At 48.5% G+C, this 23,747-nt stretch overlaps 1 protein-coding gene across 1 annotated transcript; it reads right to left on the bottom strand.

Moving 5' to 3' along the window:
* Positions 1–11,079: 11,079 nt before the first annotated feature.
* On the bottom strand, positions 11,080–15,518 carry GLOD5 (glyoxalase domain containing 5). The gene is made up of 4 exons (XM_024197062.1): positions 15,375–15,518; positions 15,123–15,266; positions 13,735–13,890; positions 11,080–11,229 (listed from the first exon to the last, which is right to left on the bottom strand). Exons 1-4 carry the CDS (start codon positions 15,516–15,518, stop codon positions 11,080–11,082), a joined length of 594 nt encoding a protein of 197 aa, XP_024052830.1.
* Positions 15,519–23,747: the final 8,229 nt, after the last annotated feature.

Genomic DNA, 23,747 nt, shown 5'->3' with positions numbered 1-23,747 from the left:
CCCCCCCGGCGGGCGAGGGGAGCCCCAGGCAGGGGGAGCCGGGGAGCCCAAGGCAGGGGGAGCCGGGCCGCCCGCACCCACCTCTCGCGGCCGCTCCATGCTGCTCCCAGTACCACTTTCCGCCGGCGCGGCTGCCCTGTCAGCCACTTTTGGATCTTTAAATAGCCGTCCGGGGGAAATCCCGGACATTTGTAGCTTTTTACAAATTACCCCCGGACGGCTATTTAAAGACCCAAAAGCCGGACATGTCCGGGGAAACCCAGACGTATGGTAACCCTAGGGAGGGCGGCGAGCCCCGCCGGGGCTCCGCTCTCCCCGGCGGCCAGGGTGCACCGGGGGGAGGGCGGAGAGCCCCGCTGGGGCTCCGCTCTCCGCGGCGGCCAGAGGCTGCACCGGGGAAAGGCGGCGAGCCCGGCCGGGGCTCCGCTCTCCCCGGCGGCCAGAGGCAGCGCCGGGGGGAGTGCGGCGAGCCCGGTCGCGGCCCCGCTCTTGGGCCGGAGCGCCGCGCCGCCCCCCTCCAGGTGCCGCCCCAAGCACCAGCTTGGTGGGCTGGTGCCTGGAGCCGGCCCTGTCCTGAGCTGATGGTGTCAAATTTGCAAATGAACTGGAGTTCAGCAGTTTCTCTTTGGAGTCTGGTCCTGAAGTTTTTTTGCTGCAGGATGGCTACCTTTAAATCTGCTATTGTGTGTCCAGGGAGGTTGAAGTGTTCTCCTACAGGTTTTTGTATATTGCCATTCCTAATATCTGACTTGTGTCCATTTATCCTTTTACGTAGGGACTGTCCACTTTGGCTGATGTACATAGCTGAGGGGCATTGCTGGCACATGATGGCGTATATTATATTGGTGGATGTGCAGGTGAATGAACCGGTGATGTTGTGGCTGATCTGGTTAGGTCCTGTGATGGTGTCGCTGGTGTAAATATGTGAGCAGAGTTGGCAACAAACCTCAATGCCAACTCTGCCCACATATTTACACCAGCGACACCATCACAGGACCTAACCAGATCAGCCACATCACTGGTTCATTCACCTGCACGTCCACCAATATAATATACGCCATCTTGTGCCAGCAATGCCCCTCTGCTATGTACATCGGCCAAACTGGACAATCCCTAGGTAAAAGGAGAGCCAGGAGTGGGCTGTCTTGACTCCATCCTTCCCTGCACACCAGACAGTGGGTTAAATAGCACCTTGTGGAGGGCTGCAGGAAATGTTTTCCCTTGCAGAGCAAACAGGGAGCAGGGAAGGAGTTCTGAATCACAGTTCTCCTGGAGCAGTGCAGCAATTTACCTCCATCACGGGAGCTCCGAGCTTGGGCTCCAGCCGAAGCCATAATGTCTCCACACCAATTAAACAGCCCCTTAGCACCAGCCCTGTAAGCCCAAGTCAGCTGACACGAGCCAGCCACAGGTGTTTAATTGCAGTGTAGACACTCCCCTAGGTACCAGTAATGGGTCTGTGTTAAGTTTTCTGGAGTAGATTTTTGCCGGCTGAATAATATTTCCTTTCCCTTCCATAACACAGTGGGGTTCATTCAAAGGTGAGGCTTTTTGTGAGTGGCTCTGTCTCCAAAGCCCCAGGGGTGTATTCTTCTTGGCTATTTTTGGAATGCTCCTTAGGTCTCCAGGGGAGCACAGCGTGAAAGGATGACAGATTGCAGAAGAGTTACGGCCTAAGACAAAACTCAGATGTTGCATAATTCCAGCTATTTTCTTCTCTGTTGTACTTAGATATGCATTGAGATGGATGGGTGAAAAGAGCTTGAAAGCTGCAGGAGGAGTTCTGTCTGTGTCATGCTATATGGAATCATAGTCCTTAAATAGGAGATGTTTATTACAGAAAATTGCTACAAACAGGCATTTACGCAAATTGACTTCCACCTTTGTCATTCTTGTGGACCAATCACTGGCCCCTTTGAGCACAGAGACATCTAGTGGCTGAATAGAATGCTGCATGTCAACATATGACAATCACATCCATTCAATTCTCAGCGTATTAAAAGACTCAGATAATACCAGCACTTTACTCCCTTTCTGCATCGGAGATCAGGGCTGCAATATGGTAGGGAACAATGGCAAATTGGGGCAAGAGTGTCATTTCATACAAATGCCTTTTGTGCTTTCTTCCATGCTGCCCTCACGTTTAGGAGGTGCTCCCTGGAAACAGCTGCAAAACCTCATCACTGTTCTCCTTAACGCTCTCCTTTGCTGTGATGCCTACAAAAAATGTGACAACTGTTAGACTATTGGTGTACAGAGGCCAGGGCCCATCATGCTGACCAATGTTGTCTTACGCTTTCCTTGTACTCCCCTGCCAGTCTGTAGCCATCTTAGTCCCTACCCCAAAGAGTTTACAATCTGTCTTTCTTTTCCTGGGTCTCTACAACACCCAGCACAATGGGGTCCTAGTCCAGGACTGGTGCCCCTAGATGCTACTACTAATTATTATTATTCCAGAACCACATCAAAGGCGGCAGGAGTACTGTGGGACTGGCAATTAAGTACCAAACCCAAAAGAAAAGTATATGCTGTGTGTGTTTGTCCCTGCCTGTTCTATGGTTTGGAAACAGTGCGTCTTGCGGAGATGGCAAAAAGAAGATACAAGTAGTAGAAAATATTATACTGAGGAGAATGGCAGGCAAGCGGAGGGTAATCAGAGTGAATGGAAAGAATTAGGGGAAAGATGAAGTTTGGGGCGCTCAGTGCTAGATAGGCCGGAAAGCGCATGTTTGAGGTGTGCTGGACAAGTGAGAAGAATGGGAGATGAACAACCAGCCCAGAAAGCAGAGGAGGAAGAGGAACAGCAAGACAGGATGTGGAAGACTGAGGATATGCTGCAAAGACTCCAACAAGAGAAAGTTGGTGAGAAAAGGCCACTCCACGACCTATGAACATGTGCCATGGACCGGAAGGAGCAGTGAAGAATCCTGAGCCTCTCTGACCTTACAGAAATGGGAAAAGGAGTTGAGAAAAGAAAGAGTGATTCCAGAACCACAACAAAATTGCCCCAGGGAGGAAATAGAGAAAGTGATAGCTGATCTGGTTGGTTTGGTTTTAGATAATTAAGTGCTGAATGCTCAGAAGGAGTTTGGGGTTGTGAAGCTCAGGATCACAATGCCTAACCTTTAGGCACCTGGAAAAAGGGCTGTGATTCTCAAGGCCTGAATTAGTCGCCTCAGCTCCTATCCAATGAATGGGGACAGACAGGCGCATCAGAGTGCAGTTCACAAAAGCAAGACCACTAGGCATGGAGATAGCCAGTGGGAGATGCTAAATCTCACCCCTCTCTCAGAGCTTGGCACCTGAGGCCAGGCTGCAGGGAGGAACCTAGCTGTGAAGTCAGGGACCCTCTTTAGAGTGAGGTGCCTGATGCCATTTTAGCAAGGAACTGGTGGTGAAGTTCCCATCTTTATAATTTTTAGCCCAGTGGTTAGAGCATGTATGTGGGAGGTGGGAGACTCCTGCTCTGGCAGTGAGAGGGGAATTTAACCCCACTCCCCAGTATCCCAGGTGAGGGCTCTAACCACTGGGCTCAAAATTATACAGTGGGAACTTCCGCCTCCTTCTGTTGTCATTTCGTGTGGAGTTAGGTAGCATCTGAGCTTGCCTATCAGCCTGAGCCCTGCATGTGACTTAGCTGGCCTATCACCTACCTTCACTCGTTTGAGAATCCCTCCTGGGGTTAGGCAGGAGATTGGTGTCCAGGCGCCTAAAGGGAGGCAATCATGTGCCTGGCCAGAGATAGAAACATAGGCTCCCAGGGAATATTTTTGGCAAAAACCTAGGCACCAAGTAAGTTTAGGCCCCTGCAGGGTTGGCAGAGGGTTTGTGCATCACAGTGGTGCTGAAACCAGGCCCAGACACCTAACCCCTCTTGGCCATCTGAGCCTAAAGACATTTCTGCCCAGTTTCCAGGGAACATGAGTGCTCTAATCACAGTTTGCTAAGGGCTAGTAAACAAGATAGCCCCACCCCTGCAGCCAAACTACCGATTTGCTGGGAGCTCGCCAGCAAACCAGGGTTGGTGCTGGTCAGTACTTGGCTAGGGGCCCTCAAAGGAAAAGCCGGGTGTGGCAGGAAGTAGTCGTGGTGTTGCTTATTTAAAATTGTGGCCGGGGGAGCAATAGTCCTTGTGAGTCAGCAACGAAGTGAGATGTAGGCTGGTGGCTGGTGGTGCTGCCACATGCAGGAAGTGGTATTGCCAATTCAGTAGGGGGGCATTATTCTTTCTAAGCAGTAAAGGAATGACACAGCATAGCAGGGCTCTGGGCTGCTGGAAAAGACACCCCTTGGAAATCTGGCTCACTTGTGACCGTTAAAAATCTCATGGTAGCCATAGGAGCGTTAGTCCCAATGGCTTGCAGCCAGGTGGGTAATTATGCTGTGCCCAGTAAACATTCCCTCTGGCGATTTTGATTGGCTGTGAACCACTTTCCCTCTCACTCCCTGGTCTGTATTGATGCTGCTCGCTGTTAAATATGGTTGTGTCCCATGCCAGAGGTGGGTGCATTTCAGGGGTAGCCAAAGTGATTGCTATAGAGTATGTCATTGGTAAAAGCTTGCAGTAAAAACTTGCAGTGCATGCTGGGATCCTTCTGGGAGAAAAGCTGCGTAGAAACAGAAGCTTCCCAAAGAGTACACTGTGAGTTAGCAACCCTCCTGGGCGCTGAGCGACAAAATGGCAGGCCTCACTTATTACAGGGAGGAGACACAAAGGGTGATATCCGGCTCCACTCAAGTCCTCCAGAAGCTTGGGCATGGGGAGTTTGTTTTAACTTTTAAGTCAGGATGCCTGAGGTGAGACTGCAAGTGCAGGCATCTTTGGTGAGGATGAATGACCTGAGGCCATGAGGACACTGTCTACCTTGTGGCTGGAGCAGATTAGGTGTATGAATACACTGCACCTAGCTCCTTGGAAAAGTGCCACCCATGTTTCCTGATGTCAGGTACCAGCTAGACTAACAGCACGTTCGGAATCAGGGCTCTGGGGCTGCCCATTTTTCTGGCTGTGCAAACCCCCAGGGCCACACCAGGAAAATATGAATCTCTTAGAACTAAAGATGGGGAAAAATCTCTTAGGTTGCTCTGGGGAGCAGAGCGGGATTGCTCTCTGTGAGGATACACCCAGTCCAGCTTTAAGTGAGCCCAGGGGTGGGGCACTCGCCACTTCCACACTGCTAGATCTCAATCAGACTGGGAGCCTAGAGCACGTGACTGGGGTAGGGCAAATAATGGACATTTCAGCTTGCTGGCAGGTGTGAAAACCATGACAAAAAGGGAACCCTTCATTTTGGGTCAACCTGAAACTAAAATTTTTAGTGAACTGAAAATAGTTTCCATTTGGGTTGAGTGAAAGATTCACGCGATCCACAATGAAATGTGGGGTTTAGATTCTGAGCATTTTTAAAGGGGGGAGGGGTTAATTAAAAAAATAAATTAAAGAAAATTTTGAAACAAAGTCATGGCTAATCAAGACTTGATTAAAATATGTCAATTTGAAACATTTTGATTTTTATCTGATTTTTTTAAGCTGGTTTTTTTTACCAAAACAATTTGGCGAAATCGACATACATTTGCAAACTGTTTTAGTGTCTTCACATCTGCACTTTTTGCCAAAAAAACCCTAGTTTTCAGGCAACAAATTTCACCCAGATCTCTTGGTGCCCACCCTGCCCTTCCCACATTGCTAAGTGGGAGCAAGGATTCCAGCTAGATGGGAGCAGTGTTTCGGGCTAAGGTTGAGAACCACAGCTCTAAACAATTCCATTTCCTTCTTGGAGTCTCCACCCTTGGGCTCTCCCACGTGGTCACTGTATGACAGGGGTTTACCTGCCTCTTTAACTTGCCTAACTGAGTTGGGCAAGGATCATACACCTAAGATTCCCAACATGCCATAAACAAGGAGTTGTGGGTTTTGTGCTGCTGCTTTAGGAGACTCATTTTAAAGAATATCAGTGAAACTATGTAATAAATGAGGCAATTTCCTAACACCCTGAAGTCATAACAAATTGCCACTCATGTGAGTCACTCCCAGCCAGAGCAGAATACACAGAAAGGTTAAGCTGCCCTGTGTAGTTTTACAGGTGAGCAACATTTATTGACCATCTGATGGCAGTGACAAGCTCTGTAATGAAGCAAGATGTCAGAACACCAGTCCATTGCCCTTGTAAATAAAGAGCAAATTGCAAAGATATTCAGAGCTGATCTCCTGCTAGGTCTAAGAATGAGCAACAAGAACATAGACTGGGGGATCCACGTGTCTAGCTACAAGGTAGAGATGCCTTTACCAGGCATTTCCTCATTCTATCACCCAATGTCAGCACCTTTGCACCACATTTTCAAAATGTGGGGTCAGATTTTCAGCTTGGCTCCCACTTAGGCACCTGATTAAGGATCAGATTTTCAGACATGTTCAGATCCCATTGTGACACTTAGACCCAGATTCTCCAAAGTGTCCAGGGGTGCAAGTTGGATACTCAGGTCTTATGAAAATATGGCCCCAATTATAAGGGCTGAGCCCTTCTGAAAATTCCAGTCTAAGTGCCTACCCTTCACCGCCAAAGCACACACTAGACGTGCAAAATGAGAACGTCACGCACCAGGGCTATGTTTGTGCACAAGCCCCAATTTTGCATGGAGCCTATCCCTGTGTGAGCACAACCTAGGTGCATTAGGATAAATTGTGCTCTTAGTTACACTGGTGCAAATCAAGAGGAAATCAATGGTGCAAATTCCAGATATAAACAAGTATGATTGAAAATAAAACCCAGTTCCTTGTCTTGCAATGTAGCTCTTGAATTGGTTTTCATGAATGTTTGCAGTCCTTAGACTGTTTCAGTCTGCTAGTGAGATGCTTGAACAAAAGTTGATAAACGCCAGCAAATCTGCACTGTGGAATAATAATAACCAGCTCTTATAGAGTGCTTTTATCAGTCGATCTCAAAGTGTTTTACAATGGGAGTCTTTGCAAGGTTCATTGGACACATCAGAAGGAGCTTTGCTTGTAAGGACAGTTTACAATCAGTTTAGTTTGTTTTTTTTTAAATGTTCTTTTTCATATAAAACTTCATCTTGATGTTTATCCTACGCACATGGCTGGCACCTGCCCTCCCGGGCTGTAACCGCAAAGGAATCTCACATCTAATGATGGGGGCTGGGTTAGATAGAGAAGTGCGTGTAGAATAAAATGATACCTACACAGGGAAGAGATTTGTTGGATGGCTCTTTAAGTTAGCAGACAAAGGCATAGCAATATCTAATGGCTGGAAGCTGAAGCTAGACAAATTCAGACTAGAAAAAAGGTGCAAATTTTCAACAGTGAGGGTGATTTATTGGACTAGCTGACCTAGAGATATGGTGAGTTTTCCATCACTTCAGTCTTTAAATCAAGATTGGACGTCTTCTCTAACTCAAATAGGAGTTATGGGCTGGATGCAGAAATTACTGGGTGAGGTTCTATGGCATGTGCTATTCAGGAGGTTGGAGCAGATTATCATAATGGTTCCTTCTGAACTTAAAATCTATGACTCTGTATCAATAGCAGACATTGGTTTAGCTGAAACTCCGATTTCACTAAAACTTTGTCTCTCCACAACCTTCGTACATTATAAATAGCAGCAGGAAAGAAAAAACAATCAATCTGAGCATTTTACTTTTTTTGTTTGGGTTTTAGAGATGATTTTTAACTGCATCTATCTCCTAAGTCTTTCCAACCTCCAAGTACTTTTTACTTGCGCCCTTGTTGGTGACAAAGTTGCCCTCTTCTGGCGAACTCAAGAACTGCTCCCATATGCAAAACTCCAGAAAATAAGAAGCTACATCATCAACGCCTGTTGTCACCAGCTTGTGTAAAAAGCTAGAATTACACATCCATGTGCATTCGCTTAGCAACCCAGATGAAAGGTGAGTGGTGGCTTACAGTGTGACACTAGCACATGTATGATGTTAGATCAATTTCTTGAATATGTGTGACGTTAATGTTTGCAGTGTGGAATAATAACCATCAAATTCTTAACTCCGCTAGACACCAAGCAGGGACTCAATAGAGACACATATCTCGCATTACAACAATTGGTGACCCACTAACTCTCCTTGTCCTATGACTGCAGAGGTGCTAACTGCTTGCTTCATTTTGAATGGTCTCTTGCAACATGTGGTAACTCCTTATGCTTAACGTTGTATTTAGCTGTGACACATTTGTGTATTTAGCAGCCGGGCTCCCGCTGGGAGCTCTGTGGGGAGCCCACAGCCTGGGTTATCAGTGCTAGGCAGTGAGATTCCAGCTGTCCGCACTGCTGGGGCTCACAGCTGGAACGCCCTCCCTCCCACTCAATTTCAAAACAGGGACCCTACCAGAGGTGAAATTGACATTCTTGTCAATTTCACAGCTCCAGCTGTCAGCCACCCTGACAACCAACATGTGATTCAAGGAACGCAGTGTCTTTACAGACACTGCATCACCTGAGCTACGTCCACCTAAGCCTTATGCCACTCGCTGAGGTGGCTTTACTAGGTCGGCGTAGTGGGCAAGTTACAGTGGCAGGAGGAAAACTGTAATGTGTATGCACTGCTTACGTAGTTAGGTCAAGGTAAGCTCCCTTACATCGGATTTAACTTTGTAATGTAGACATGCCTTCTGATTACCTTTCCCAGGCAGGCAGAAGAGCGCTGTGGAGCTTGAAAGCTTGTGTCTTTCACCAACAGAAGCAGTGTCCAATAAAAGGTATTTCTTCGCTCACCTTATCTCTGAAGTTAATGCTCATACAAAAGGACAATTAGTGCTGGCTAGAGTCAGGCAGAGGTTGGCGAGGGGACATGCAAGCTTCCCACACAGCTGTAATCTGCAGCGCCCTCTGCTTTGCCAGCCCTGGGCTCCACCCACACAGCTCTGCCAGTGCACCTCCATCCTGACCATTGAAGTGTTGCCCCCCCAAAGCTGCCATGCACCTCGGTCCTGGCCTAGGGCACTTGCTGCTATCCCAGCACTAAGCCTGTCTCAAGCAGAGACTAATGAACAGGCCAAGTTGGGCATAATTGTTTTTGGTGGGCTAAAATGAGACTTTTAGCAGTTTCCGTTCAGCCAGACAAGGCTGATGATTCCCTCTGAACCTGAAATCTCGCCTTGGGGGCTCAGATTTTGCATGTGGCAGTGGCTGTCACTAAGCACACACTTGTTCGAGGCCCCTGCTCTTAACCTACCAGGGAGATCTGAGCACTTTCTACCAGTGTCTCACTCCCAGGCAGCAAGAGAGTCCAGGCACGGCCAGTCCTTGGACGCCTTGTTTATATCCTCCTCCCTCAACAACCGATTTCATTCTCTGTGCTCTTCCCAATCCTCAGGTCTTCCTTTCGCTGCTACCAATGCCACGCCTTTTTATTTTAAATAGAGCCTGCTCTGCTTGGAGCAAACACCCTCCTTTCCATGCTTCACCTACCCTTCCCCTCCCTCTTCTCCTTCATGCCTCTACATATCAACCAACTCAGCCACTTACTTAGCCCTTGAAACCTGGTCTCCCCACCAGGGATGTCTGGCATGCAATCTCTGTACTGCTATGTGCCACTGCAATCTCCTCCAGGCAGGGATTCTCTTGCCTTGCGGGAATTTGAGCAGCAGGAAGCAAGCGTTTGCGGTCTCAGGGACACTTTCTGTGCAGTCTCTCCCATCCGCAGGGAACAGATGGGAGATCCACCAAAGCATTTGACATACATGACCAAGCAGCATTCAATAACGGGATGAAGTGAACAAGTGACCATGCTGAAAAGCTCCATATCCCAGGTCCATCCAGCCCATCTCCTGAGCCATGCAGACCAGTTAATGGGCCAGATCTTGCTTTGGAGCTACACCAAATTACACCAGTAGAGGATCTGGCCCTATATAATTTCCTTTGATGGGCTGATTCTGGTCTCCAGCTAGCTCAGCAGCTACTGTCACTTTCAGAGACCACATTAAGCAATGCTGCCATCTAGTGGTTGATTCATACTTGATTTTCCTACACACTTGCCCTAATTATTAGGGCCCTACTAAATTCATGGCCATGAAAACTGTATCACAGACCATGAAATCCGATCTCCTCCATGAAATCTGGTCTTTTATGCGCTTTTACCCTACACTGTACAGATTTCACAGGGGAGACCTGCATTTCTCAAATTGGGGTCCTGAGCCAAAAGGGAATTGCAGGGGAGTCACAAAGTTATTTGGGGGCAGGGGAGGGGGAGTCATGGAATTGCCACCCTTACTTCTGCACTGCCTTCAGAGCTGGGTGGCTGGAGAGTGGCGCCTGTTGGCTGGGTGCCCAGCTCTGAAGGTAGCAATACCATACCATGTCATCCTTCTGCGCTGCTGCCTTCAGAGCTGGGCAGCTGGAGAGTGGCGGCTGCTCACTGAGGGCCCTGCTCTGCAGGCAGCAGTGCAGAAGTAGTGGTGGCAATATCATACCATGCCATCCTTACTTCTGTGTTGCTGCTGGTGGCAGCTCTGCTTTCAGAGCTGGGCTCCCGGCCAGCAGCCACCACTCTCCAGCTGCCCAGCTAGGAAAACTTCTGTTGGTGGGAGAGAGGCTGCCGAGCCACCAAGAGCTCTTCTTCAGGGCTGGGAAAGGTACTCCCAGCATCACAGCAAAATGAACAGTGGAACAGATTGTTTAGCATAAGTAGTTAGCACATATTGCACGGGACCTTTCAAGGTAGAGTTAACACCTCTGCAGTCATAGGACAAAAAGCAGGGTGGGGGAGGGGGGAGTTAGTGGGTAGCAGATTGTTGTAATAAGCCATAAATCCAGTGTCTCTGTTCAGTCCCTGATTTTTAGTGTCTAGCAGACTTATGAATTTAAGCTCCCAGCCCTGGCTCGTCTTTTGAATGTGTTGTGCAGGTTTCCTTTGAGGATGAGGCCTGATATGTCCCGCTCTATCAGGAACCTGGCAGAATGGACATGGACATGGACACAAACTGATGTGTTCTCAGTTTGCAACACCCAAACCCCATCCTACAATGCATTGCAAATGAACAAAGCAAAATCACAGCCTCCCTTGGTTTGCCTCTAGTGTTGAGGAGGTTGGGGGGTGGTGGAAAGAGGATTGTGGCTAATGCTTCACTCTGTCGACAGCCAAATCAGTGCTGTAGTTGGAAACCTCAATCAGGTTTTCATCGGGGTCTCGGAAGTAGATGGATGTGATTGGACCAATGGCACCGGTTCTGGGCACTGGGCCTTCTTCAATAGTCACACCACAGGCCTGGAAGGAGAGGGAAGGTATGTTTGGTTTTCAGCATTAACAATGGTTTTCTAAGGGGCTTGCCCCCAGTCCCCCGCCAGGCAGATGGTGGAACCATTGTCCAAGCACCTCTCTGGCCATGGCTGTTCTGATTTAACAGTGTTGCCGTGCCTTTTCCCAGGAGAGGGGCAGATGGTGAAGAGGACCTAGAAGAGAACTAGGTGTTGCCAAACAGGGCCCTAGCCGCTCTTGAACCCTGTGATCCCAGCCTGTGGCACTCAATGGCTGCACCTCCTGGCCGAAAAGCAGTTCAGCATTCAGCACTAGAAAGGGGAACAGGACACAACCAATAGATTCAGGTTCACTGGTGAGCTAAGCCAGGCTTTGAATACAGGTCTCCAGAGCTAAGGCTATTATTGCATTAACCCCTTAATCTGCCAAGTCCCTGGGTTTATCTGTCCATGGGCAAGGGGTGTGGGTGTAGGAAGCAGAGAGTCACATAGGTAATGAAATAGATCTTCAAGAAGGCACAGGTATAACTGCTCCTCCCCATGTGCCCCATACTGCTTAGAATTGGGATTGGAGGTCTTGGATTTCCCAGGCTGATGGCTGGGTGACAGATCTCACGTTGTATAGTAAGAAAATCTGAAATCTCCCAATCTCCAGTTCCATAGGGTGTCTTCCTTGGAAACATCTAAATCGGGGTAGGCAACCTATGGCACGCGTGCCAAAGGCGGCACGTGAGCTGATTTTCAGTGGCACTCACACTGCCCGGGTCCTGGCCTCCAGTCCGGGGGGCTCTGCAATTTAATTTAATTTTAAATGAAGCTTCTTAAACATTTTAAAAACCTTATTTTCTTTACATACAACAATAATTTAGTTATATATTATAGATTTCTAGAAAGAGACCTTCTAAAAACGTTAAAATGTAAAACTGGCACACGAAAGCTTAAATCAGAGTGAGTGAATAAATGAAGACTGGGCACACCACTTCTGAAAGGTTGCCAACCCCTGATCTAAATTCATCTCATTGAACACTCATGTGCTTGCTGCTCTGAGTGACTTCCATGGACTTTGAACTCAAGAGATTCTCTTCATTAAGGGTCCAGTGGCAAACAGGGCCAGCTCCAGGGTTTTTGACGCCCCAAGCGGCAAAAAAATAATAATAAAAAAAAGCCGCGATTGCGATTGGCGGCATCTCCATGGCGCCGCTTTCTTCTTCGGCAGCAGGTCCTTCCCTCCAAGAGGGACCGATGGACCCGCCGCGGAATTGCCGCCGAAGAGCCCGACGTGCCGCTCCTGCCCCTTGGCTGCCCCAAGCCCCTGCTTGCTGAACTGGTGCCTGGAGCCGGCCCTGGTGGCAAATGCTCTGCAGACCTGCGCAACCAGCTACGCCGTCAATTGCCCCTGACAGTGATCCATACAGCATAGCACTGCTGATGTGGATCCTTGTTCCTTATGATTTCCTTGTGCTGTCTAGCAGAGAAGATAAAGAGACACAACTGAGCTAGGTTGGACTCCAAAGCATTGTGGGTGTATGGGGCTGGACATATGGTGTATGGACAGAAGGAAGGGGCCAATTACATAGACTAGTAGGTGATGGGTTTTGTGTTCTGAAGGCAAGAGAAACATTGGCGAGTAATATTTTGGCAGGTACTGGGCCCTGCTGTCCCAGGACTGGGGGTTCTGTATGCCTCTGCCACCTTACCTCATCCCTGATCTGAAACATGCACTACTAGTCCAGTCCTGCCCTTAGTCTCCCTTTACCACAGCTCTGCAGATGCCCTTCAATCCTGTCTCACACCCAGGGCCGGCTCTGGCTTTTTTGCCGCCCCAGGCAAAAAAGCCTCCAGCCACACCCCGCACCCCGCTCCGGCCGGGGCCCCGCTCTCCCCGACCGGCCGGAGCGCCGGGGGGAGGGCGGCGAGCCCGGCCGGGGCCCCGCTCTCCCCGGGTGAGCGCCGCCCCCCTCCAGGTGCCGCCCCAAGCACATGCTTGGAGGGCTGGTGCCTGGAGCCGGCCCTGCTCACACCTCCCCCACCTATTCCAGTCCGGGGTTCCCCAGGCACGTCTCTGCTGCTGACCTGCAGCCCCATCTGCTATTCCAGTTCTGGGGTTCCCACGCACAGTTATGACGATGCCCCTCAATCCTGCCCCATAGACCCTGCCCTGCCCCCAAGCCCCCTGCTACCCCAGTGCTGAACCTGTTATACAGAGATTTTCAAATGTATCCCAAAGGGGGAGGTTTTGTGATATAGAGCAGTACAACGCCAGGAGATTCATGTTCACCCACTGAACTCCAGGCGTCTGGTTCTCCTCTTCCTTACAACCCCCTTGACCTGAGTGGAATTACTCCTGATTTACACTGCTGTAAGCACAAGCTGAATTGGGCATCAGGTCTCCAAGATGACAGGGAAGTTTGCTAGCCCCGTTACTCTATCACACCCCTGGGTTTATTCATTCACATCGGGCCTACAGTAGCATCCCATGAGACATGTGGCTTGGGTGAAATACAGTTTTCCCAACCTTCAGGTGTCCCACTAGCTGGTCTAGCGAGGTGTCTGTGATCAGGCAGACGTCTATGGAACCAGGAACTGGTCTGCGAGCCTTGGGTTCAAGCTCCTTCCCAGCCTCGTGGAGGTTAAACTTTTGGTTCCCGAAACGTAGCGCTTTCCGGTTGCCCTGTCACCAAGGGAAGGAAAGGATCAATGTACTGTCAAACAGAGACTCGCTGTGCTGAATGCCAGGACTGCAAGGAAAACCCTGGTGTGGGGAGTGAGCCACCTGTTCATAGCACCTCAGGGATACTGCTCTGAGAGAACAGGAGAAATCTCCTTTGACAGGTAGGAGGTGTGGTCCATTTCTGTACTCAATGTCACCCCCTTGTGGAAAGCAAGTGGAACTTCTGTTCCATAGCACAACAAGGGACACAGGAGTGAGGTCTTAGCACTGCTATAGCTTTACAGACATGGGAGGAGAGGGAGAATTTCAAAGACCCAAATGACAGTTTGATGCCTAGCTGCTGCTACACGTGTCTTTGGAAATGTCACCCAGGAACTAACCAGCCCTCCCAGTGGCTCTGTGAGGTCAAGCTGGTTTTTAAAAAAAGTGAATTTAAACAAAAAAAAATTGATTTCATTTTTTTGGTCCAAATTTGAAACTTTGCTGAAATGTCTAACTTCAAAGCACTGCAAGCTGCTCTAGAACTGGGAAATGGGCAGGGGGGAATTGTGAAAATGTCAGGTTTTTTGTTCCGTGTATCTGTCAAAATTCCAAAAATGTCAAGCAACTCAAGAAGTAAAGGGCTCAGGGGCCTCTGGGGTATAAGCTATCCTGCTTCAAGGCATAGGTCCTGAACTCTGGGTATTGGGAGTCAGGAGGAAGCTTCCTTTAAAACAGGGCTTCCCATACTGTGGTATGCATCCCCCTGGGGGCATGCGAGACATCTCGGGGGTGGGGGGGATACGCGGGAGAAATTGTGTAATGGTGGATTTTATTTATTCATTATTTTATTTATTGCATTCTCATAATAGGCTATTCAGACAACGCTTTAAAATTCTGTGGGAATTTGTTATGTAAAAAACGGTAGTTAATTTACTTCAAGATGTACCAATGAGAACACAGATCCACAGAAACGCTGATGTACAGAGCCCTCACCTCCAATCACTGTACAGCATGGGTTCAGTTGCCCAGCAACTGTCTGGTCTAATTGAGCTCAGAACTTAGGGTTTTTTTTTCCAGTTGTGTACATCGCACTATAACTATATCTGTATGTAACAGTCCAATATAGAGAGATGGCTAAAGACAGGTAGTGTTAAAGAAGAACACTCAAAGCATCAGTGAGGAGAAGGATAGGGGTATGTGGGCAGCTGGTAGAGCTGGAAGGGGATACGCAATATGAAAAGTTTGAGAACCTCTGCTCTAGAGGCAGGTTCTTCCATTATTTCCTGCTGTAGGGTCTTCTGTACCTGCCTCTGATTCAGCTGCCACTGACTTATGTCAGAGACAGGACACTCAGTCAGATGGGCCATGGGCTGACAGTTCCTACAGTCCTCACTCTACAGATGGGGAAAATAGAGATGCCTTGCTCACGGTGACACAATAAGTCAATGGCAGAAGCAGGACTAGAACTCAGAATATCCCAACTATCTTGCCCCTCAGATTACCTTGAAAGTGACCACTTCCATACCCAGGACTTTGGAATAAAAGCCTACGGTGTCCTCAATGCTCTTCACAGTCAGCACCAGGTGATCCAGTCGATGGATAAGACATGGTTGGGGGCCCTCACGCTTCTCCTGCCAGGACATCATCTGAAAGCCAGGAACCAGAGACTAAAACCAAGTAGAAATAAGGTTAGTGAGATGCAAGGACAAGCTACCAGGTCATTTCCTAGTTGGGCTGGCTAGGGACATGGGGCTAATTAAATGGAAGCAGAAGCCAAAGTTTGGTTTTCTTTCGGCCTGCGGTTGTGTAGCAGCATGGACTCACCCCTGCGGCGCCTTCTGCTGGTCGTCTCAGGGAATTAGCTCTCCAGCCATTGGAGCGCCCTCTGCAGGCCGGTGTCCCGCTACCGCTGGGCCCCCGTGTCCCTCCCAGGACCCCGGTGCCCTTTTCTCTGGGGTGCTGCCCCTCTGGCAGTACCCTTCAGTTTCAGGGTCTCCCCACCCAGGGGAACCCCCACCCCCATCCCTACCTTGCCTCAGCATATGGCTACTGCCAGTCATTATCTAGCCCCCATGCCCTGGGGCAGACTGCAGTATCAGCCTACTCATCACCGGCAAGGTTGGGTTTGGACCTGCTGCCTTTGCCTACCCCTGAGCTGCCCCCTGCAGCCCCCAGTACCTATTTGCCTTATGCTAGGCCACAGCCTGGGGCTTTCCAGGCTGGAGCTCCCCAGCGCCTCTGCCTTTCCCCAGCCCTGCTCCACTCAGGTACCCTGTCTCTAGCTCCCTGCAGTCAAGCCCATCTCCCTCTACAGCTAGAGAGAGACTGTTTGTCTAAGGCTAGGTCTACACTACAGCGGGGGGTCAACCTAAGATACGCAACTTCAGCTACGTGAATAGCGTAGCTGAAGTGGCGTATTTTAGGTCGACTTACCTGGCTGTGAGGACGGCGGCAAGTCGACCGCTGCCGCGCCGCCGTCGACTCCGCTACCGCCTCTTGCCGCGGTGGATTTCCGGAGTCGACGGTAGAGCCATCAGGGATCGATTTTATCGTGTCTTCACTAGACGCGGTAAGTCGATCCCCGATAGACCAATTGCTACCCGCCGGATCGGCGGGTAGTGAAGACGTGCCCTAAGTGCCTGGCTCAAGCCTTTATAGGGCCAGCTGGGCCCTGATTGGGGCGTGGACCCAGCTGAGCCTGCTTCCCACTCAGCCTGGGCTGTTCTCCCAGCCCTCTCCCAGGGCTGGTTTTAACCCTGTCAGGGCTGGAGCGGGTAACCACCCCGCTACAGGTTGGCACATGAAAAATATGTTCTCCTCCTTGAAATGCTTCCTCAAGACCCACCTGTCTTGTGATGCCCGATTCAAAGCCCACCGAAATTAATGAGAGACTTTCAATTGATGTCAATGGACTTTGAGTCAGACCCTAGAAGAATCAGCCAATGAGTGATGGCTAGGAGCAGGGGCAGATGGGATGGCTGACAGTTACCCTATCAACGTATGATACAGTCATAAGGCAATTCTGCCTGGAGCACCCTCCTGAGGCTGGCTGTGGCACTACAACTGTGCCTACCTCAGTTTTCCCTCTCAGCTAACCCAATAACTTCACTTCAGGCTCTCTTGACACTGTAATACCCGCCTTTGGGTTAGTTTGTTATAAAAGCCTTTGTGCAATGCAGTACATAACACAAATCTGAACCACATAGTCCATTTCTCACCCCAGTGCAAGCAGTCATGAAAGTTCAAGACATCTCTTCCCTTGCCTCACATACCACCCCTATTAGCTTTGTGTTCTTGGGGAACCAGGGCGCAGTACCCAGCCTGTCTGACTCACAAAGGACCCCCTCTCCCTGCAGCCTCTGCTTGAACCAAAACCAATCAGAAGAAAGACTTACAAAAAGCAATGAAAAGGCAGTGGGAGACACACCTAAACCCCTGGGATAAGGATGACAGGATTAAGGAAACTCCCCTAGCCTCATTTGCATCGAAGATGGGACAGGGAGGCATCACCATTAGCATACAGAATGGAGAACAGAGATTCCAAGGCAAGAACCGCACGGAACTCTGGGACCAGAAAAGCAGGGAAGCACTGCATGGTGGGGGATCTCTGCTCCAGATGGTAATGAACCCACGCCTGCACACACCCAGCTCAGTAGTTATCAGACCAATTCTAGTAATAAATCTTTTATTGGTATCCAAAATACTGCAGCTGCCTAATTGCATTGTGAGCTCCCTCCAAGGAACACCGCCTATAGTCAGGAATGATCAGCTCCCATTGTCTAGCCCAGTGGTTTTCAAACTTTTTTTCTGGCGACCCAGTTGAAGAAAATGGTTGATACCCGAGACCCAGTGGAGCTGGGGATGAGGGGGTGGGGTGTGGGAGGGGGCTCAGGGCTGGGGCAAGGGGCAGTGGTGTGGGAGGGGGGCAGGGCTCTGAGGTGGGACCGGGGATGAGGGCATTGGGATGAAGGAAGGGGCTCTCGGTTTGGGGGGGCTCAGGGCTGGGGCAGGGGATTGGGGTGTGGGGCGCGGGCTTACCTCTGGCAGCTCCTGGGCAGCGGTGCAGCCGGGGTGCAGAGGCAGGTTTCCCACCTGTCCTGGCACTGCGAACTGCGATGCACCCCGGAAGTGACCAGCAGGTCCAGCTCCTAGGCAGAGGTGTGCAAGCAGCTCCGCGCATCTCTCGCCCGCAGGCACCCCCCCCCCCAGCTCCCATTGTTGTGAGTGTGGAGCTGGTGCTCGGGGCGGGGGCGGAGCCCTGTGGCCCCCCTGCCTATGAGCCGGACCTGCTGCTGGCCGCTTCTGGGTAGGGACTACTAGTTTTACTATTAGTTTTTACTGGCGTTCCACGACCCAGTACTGGGTTGCAACCCGAACTTTAAAAACCACTGGACTAGCCTGAACAAAACAACTTTGGTATACTCCCTTGAGCCATCAGTTTGCCCATAAACAAACCTAGTCTCCTCCCTTGAACCATTGTTGTTTCCCTACAAAAACCCCTACCCATGCTCAAGTAAGGGTTCTGATGCCTGGATCCAAAATCTGCATCAATTCCATTGGGACTTTATCTTCTCCTGACTGATCGTGCTGGGGGCTCTGCCAGTCTCCAGCACTCCGGACCTTCAGCTACCACCACCCCCTGGGACTCCCGATCGATTCAAGCTTCAAGCTTCATGGAGTGGTGAGAACCCAACTCTCTCTCTCTCTGTTTTTCTTTTCTACTGTAGGCATATCTTTCTAATCCTGACTTGTGTGATCAGTTATAGTTTTCTAAACATGACTTTTGTAATAAAATTTAAGTTAGATTTAATATTGTAACTGTTTTGTTTGTTTGGCTCTCCTTGTGTGGTTATTACCTGGCAATAAATAACTTTTATGGTTCAGCTGGTTGCTTCCCTCTCTCTCCCTCTCTCTCTTTTATGTTTTTGGCTTCCTCATTCGCTCTGCAGCAACTCTCCTCTTACCTAAGCTAAAGATCCCTGTAGCGCCCAAAAATCCTGTGGGGTTTGCTCATCCAGTGGGTTATTACCAGAACAATTGTAACTTGAAAGTGGGGATAGGGACGTGCTCAACCTGGGACATATGAGGGTGGCAGCTTGGAAGTGCTGCTTGACCCAGCTGCTCAGGCGTGCTCTATTCCGGGGCAGTGCCTGTGGCACATGAAGGTGGCAGCTTGGAAGTGCCGCTTGACCCAGCCTGCTGAGTCCAGGGACATATAAGGGATCAGCTCGGGAGTGCTGATTCACCCAGTCTGCTCAGACGCGCTCTGTTAATGTGTATGTGCGTGTATTTGTCTGATTCTGGGGCTGGAGGAACCCAGCCCTGGGGAACCTAGGTCCTGCAGGATAGCTCCATTGGGAGGGGACTTGCAGCAGGGAGAAGTAGAGCTCCGTATGAGAACACAAGTGACACAAGCAGTACATTGATAGAATTACAGACCCCCCCCGCCCAGAAGAGTAACCCTAACAAATAAGTGTACCCCAAAGTAGCAGGCAAATCTGGTAGCAGCCCTCATCACCTTCAACCATGCCTGGACTCTCGATTAGTCTTCTTCTGTTTTTCTGTCACCTCAGCCTTTCCAACTGGACTGAAACCCTGCTCTTCCTACTGGGAACCCCCGGTGACACCCAGTACCGCATATGACCCCCTGTACTCCATGTTCACCACTTTTGTAAGGTTATGATTTATTTTGTACAAACTATGCTTGTGAGGTATCATTTGCAAACTCATAATCTGCTGAATATTATCATCCCATTGAAATGTGTGTAAAATCACTGCATGTAAAATTATGAGATTTTTCTATATGATTGTTACTGAAATATGTTGTAGTTCTGGGTAGCACTCACTAACTATTTTCTCAGAGACAAAGGCGCACTAGCACACCAGAGACAGGCCATTTACAAATGGGGTCTGAGCCCAAAAAGATTGTGAATCACTGCCCTACAGCACAGGGCTCTCTATTACACTTAGGTAGTTCGACGGTAGTTCGACGGCTGGCTATCGAACTTCCGGGTTCGATTTATCGCGTCTGGTCTGGATGCGATAAATCGATCCCGGCAGTGCTCGCCGTCGACTGCGGTACTCCAGCTCGGCGAGAGGAGTACCGCGGAGTCGACGGGGGAGCCTGCCTGCCGCGTGTGGACCGCGTCTGGACCGCGGTAAGTTCGAACTAAGGTATGTCGACTTCAGCTACGTTATTCACGTAGCTGAAGTTGCGTACCTTAGTTCGAATTGGGGGGTTAGTGTAGACCAGGCCTTAGAGAAACACAGATTACCAGCAGATTTAAATTACTTGACTCAGTAATGCAAAATGTTTGTTTCTCCAGTGACTGGGGATGCTTTTGAATCGACCTGCAGAGGGAAAATAGCACTTTTTGAGATTTGAGAGGTTTTCATTTCTTTTTCTGATTGATTTTACAAGAGATATTCAGGTCTTGTCTAGCATGGAAGACTCTATGTGCCACTGAAGAACCAGGAAGATTACGCCATCATCAATAACATGTAAGCGAAATCTCTTTAATCAAAAGGGGAAATAGTTTTAATTCAAAATGCTAAAGTCTGTGTTTATATCTGTTTAACTCAAACACTCAATTAACAGTCGGGAAAAGAGTTCTCTTTGTTAAAGGTCCAACATTTGAATTAAGTTCTGACACAAGTCATAATCCTCTTCTCTGAGGCCCTCAACTAGTCCCCCAGCAAAACCAACACACAGTAGACTTGATGCTCCTGATTTTTCTAAGGTTAAAAAAACAACAACAACGGGGAAAAATAAACCCTCTCAGCCCTTTCCATTACCTGACAAAAACACCACCAACAACCCCATATCCTTTTATTTGGGGCCAGCCATGAAACAAATAAATCAAGGGTTAGAGTTGGAAAATGAAGGGGCACAGGAGGTGGCCGCTGAAGGTGAGAGGGCAAGAAAGAAGAGAAGAGCAGCTAGTCCTATAGGAAGAGGGGAAGAGTCAGTGGAGATAACAACACCAAATATGAGCCCCAGGAGGACACGGGATGGGTTGCAGAGGATTGCAAGGGAGAATAGGAATCGAGAGGATTTGCAGCCAGAGGGAACGGGCTAGAACGGAGAATCGCACCATCACCAGGAAAAGGCAGGTCTACGTGATTGGGAACTCCTTACTGAGAAGAATAGACAGGCCTGTAACCAGAACTAATCCAGAGAACAGAAGGGTGTGCTGTCTGCCGGATGCTAAGATACGGGATGTGGACCTGAGGCTGAAGAGGATCCTAACGGGAGCAGGAAAGAATCCACTGATTGTCCTTCATGTGGGAACGAATGATACAGCTAGATTCTCGCTGGAATGTATCAAGGGAGACTATGCCAGGCTGGGGAAGATGCTTAAGGAAATCAAGGCTCAGGTGATCTTCAGTGGGATTCTGCCTGTTCCTAGAGAAGGGCAACAAAGGTGTGACAAGATTATGATGATCAACAGATGGCTCAGGCAGTGGTGCTATAAGGAGGGCTTTGGGATGTATGGCCACTTGGAGAAATTCATGGACAGAGGACTGTTCTCTCAGGATGGACTTCACCTGAGTAGGGAGGGAAATAAACTTCTAGGATGGAGGCTGGCACAACTGATTAAGAGAGCTTTAAACTAGGAACTGGGGGGAGATGGTTGGGAGATGTCCAGGTAATCTCCATGCTGGATTTTAACATTGAGAGGGAAGAAAATGAAGTAAGAAAGGATACAGCCATGGGTAGGAGAATGGACATAAGGAGGAAGGGTAGTGTAGATACCAGTCTAATAGGTGGTACTGACAGTAGAATGTATGTGCCTAATTGGGTAAAGAATGTGAGCGAAGCCAAACAGCAAAAATTAAGATGTTTGTACACCAATGCGAGGAGCCTAGGTAACAAAATGGAGGAACTAGAGTTACTGGTGCAGGAAGTGAAACCAGATATTATAGGGATAACAGAAACATGGTGGAATAGTAGTCATGACTGGAGTACAGGTATTGAAGGGTATGTGCTGTTTAGGAAAGACAGAAATAAAGGCAAAGGTAGTGGAGTAGCATTGTATATCAATGATGAGGTAGACTATAAAGAAATAAGAAGGGATGGGATGGATAAGACAGAGTCTGTCTGGGAAAAAATCACACTGGGGAAGAAAACTACTAAAGCCTCCCCTGGGATAGTGCTTGGGGTGTGCTATAGACCACCGGGATCTGATTTGGATATGGATAGAGACCTCTTTAATGTTTTTAATGAAGTAACTACTAATGGGAATTGTGTGATCATGGGAGACTTTAACTTCCCAGATATAGACTGGAGGACAAGTGCTAGTAATAATAATAGGGCTCAGATTTTCCTGGATGCGATAGCTGATGGATTCCTTCACCAAGTAGTTGATGAACCAACAAGAGGGGATGCCATTTTAGATTTGGTTTTGGTGAGTAGTGAGGACCTCATAGAAGAAATGGTTGTAGGGGACAACCTTGGTTCGAGCGATCAGGAGCTAATTCAGTTCAAACTAAATGGAAGGATAAACAAAAATAGATTTGCGACTAGGGTTTTTTTTATTTCAAAAGGGCTAACTTTAAAAAATTAAGGAAATTAGTTAGGGAAGTGGATTGGACTGAAGAACTTGTGGACCTAAAGGAGGAGGAGGCCTGGAATTACTTCAAGTCAAAGTTGCAGAAACTATCAGAAGCCTGCATCCCAAGAAAGGGGAAAAAATTCATAGGCAGGAATTGTATTGTAGACCAAGCTGGATGAGCAAGCATGTCAGAGAGGTGATTAAGAAAAAGCAAAAAGCCTACAAGGAGTGGAAGATGGGAGCGATCAGCAAGGAAAGCTACCTTATTGAGGTCAGAACATGTAGGGATAAAGTGAGAGAGGCCAAAAGCCATGTAGAGTTGGACCTTGCAAAGGGAATTAAAACCAATAGTAAAAGGTTCTATAGCCATATAAATAAGAAGAAAACAAAGAGAGAAGAAGTGGGACCGCTAAACACTGAGGCTGGAGTAGAGGTAAAGGATAATCTAGACATGGCCCAATAACTAAACAAATACTTTGCCTCAGTCTTTAATGAGGCTAATGAGGAGCTTAGGGATAATGGTAGGATGACAAATGGGAATGAGGATATGGTGGTAGATATTACCACATCTGAGGTAGAAGCCAAACTCGAACAGCTTAATGGGACTAAATCGGGAGGTCCGGATAATCTTCATCCAAGAATATTAAAGGAACTGGCGCATGAAATTGCAAGCCCATTAGCAAGAATTTTTAATGAATCTGTAAACTCAGGGGTTGTACCGTATGACTGGAGAATTGCTAACATAGTTCCTATTTTTAAAAAAGGAAAAAAAAGTGATCCGGGTAACTACAGGCCTGTTAGTTTGACATCTGTAGTATGCAAGGTCTTGGAAAAAAATTTTGAAGGAGAAAGTAGTTCAGGACATTGAGGTCAATGGTAATTGGGACAAAATACAACATGGTTTTACAAAAGGTAGATTGTGCCAAACCAACCTGATCTCCTTCTTGGAGAAGGTAACAGATTTTTTAGACAAAGTAAATGCAGTGGATCTAATTTACCTCAATTTCAGTAAGGCACTTGATATGGTTCCACATGGGAAATTATTAGCTAAATTGGAAAAGATGTGGATCAATATGAAAATTGAAAGGTGGATAAGGAACTGGTTAAAGGGGAGACTACAATGGGTCATACTGAAAGGTGAACTGTGAGGCCGGAGGGAGGTTACTAGTGGAGTTCCTCAGGGATTGGTTTGGGGACCAATCTTATTTAATCTTTTTATTACTGACCTTGGCACAAAAAGTGGGAATGTGCTGATAAAGTTTGCGGATGACAGAAAGCTGGGAAGTATGGCCAATACAGAGAAGGACGGGGATATCATAC

This window comes from Terrapene carolina, unplaced genomic scaffold, assembly GCF_002925995.2.
Source record: "Terrapene carolina triunguis isolate 2854851 unplaced genomic scaffold, T_m_triunguis-2.0 Scaffold137, whole genome shotgun sequence".
Classification (NCBI taxonomy): domain Eukaryota; kingdom Metazoa; phylum Chordata; order Testudines; family Emydidae; genus Terrapene; species Terrapene triunguis.
This window is presented reverse-complemented; position numbering and strand designations above follow the sequence as displayed.

What these genes read in the sequence shown, in the direction of transcription:
- GLOD5 (XM_024197062.1), bottom strand. Translation starts at nt 15,518, where the DNA reads ATGATGTCCTGGCAGGAGAAGCGTGAGGGCCCCCAACCATGTCTTATC. An exon ending in AACCTGCCTCTAGAGCAGAG is followed by an intron (nt 13,891 to 15,122) that starts GTTCTCAAACTT and finishes CCTTGGTGACAG; the next exon opens with GGCAACCGGAAAGCGCTACG. An exon ending in AGCTAGTGGGACACCTGAAG is followed by an intron (nt 11,230 to 13,734) that starts GTTGGGAAAACT and finishes CTCTCCTTCCAG; the next exon opens with GCCTGTGGTGTGACTATTGA.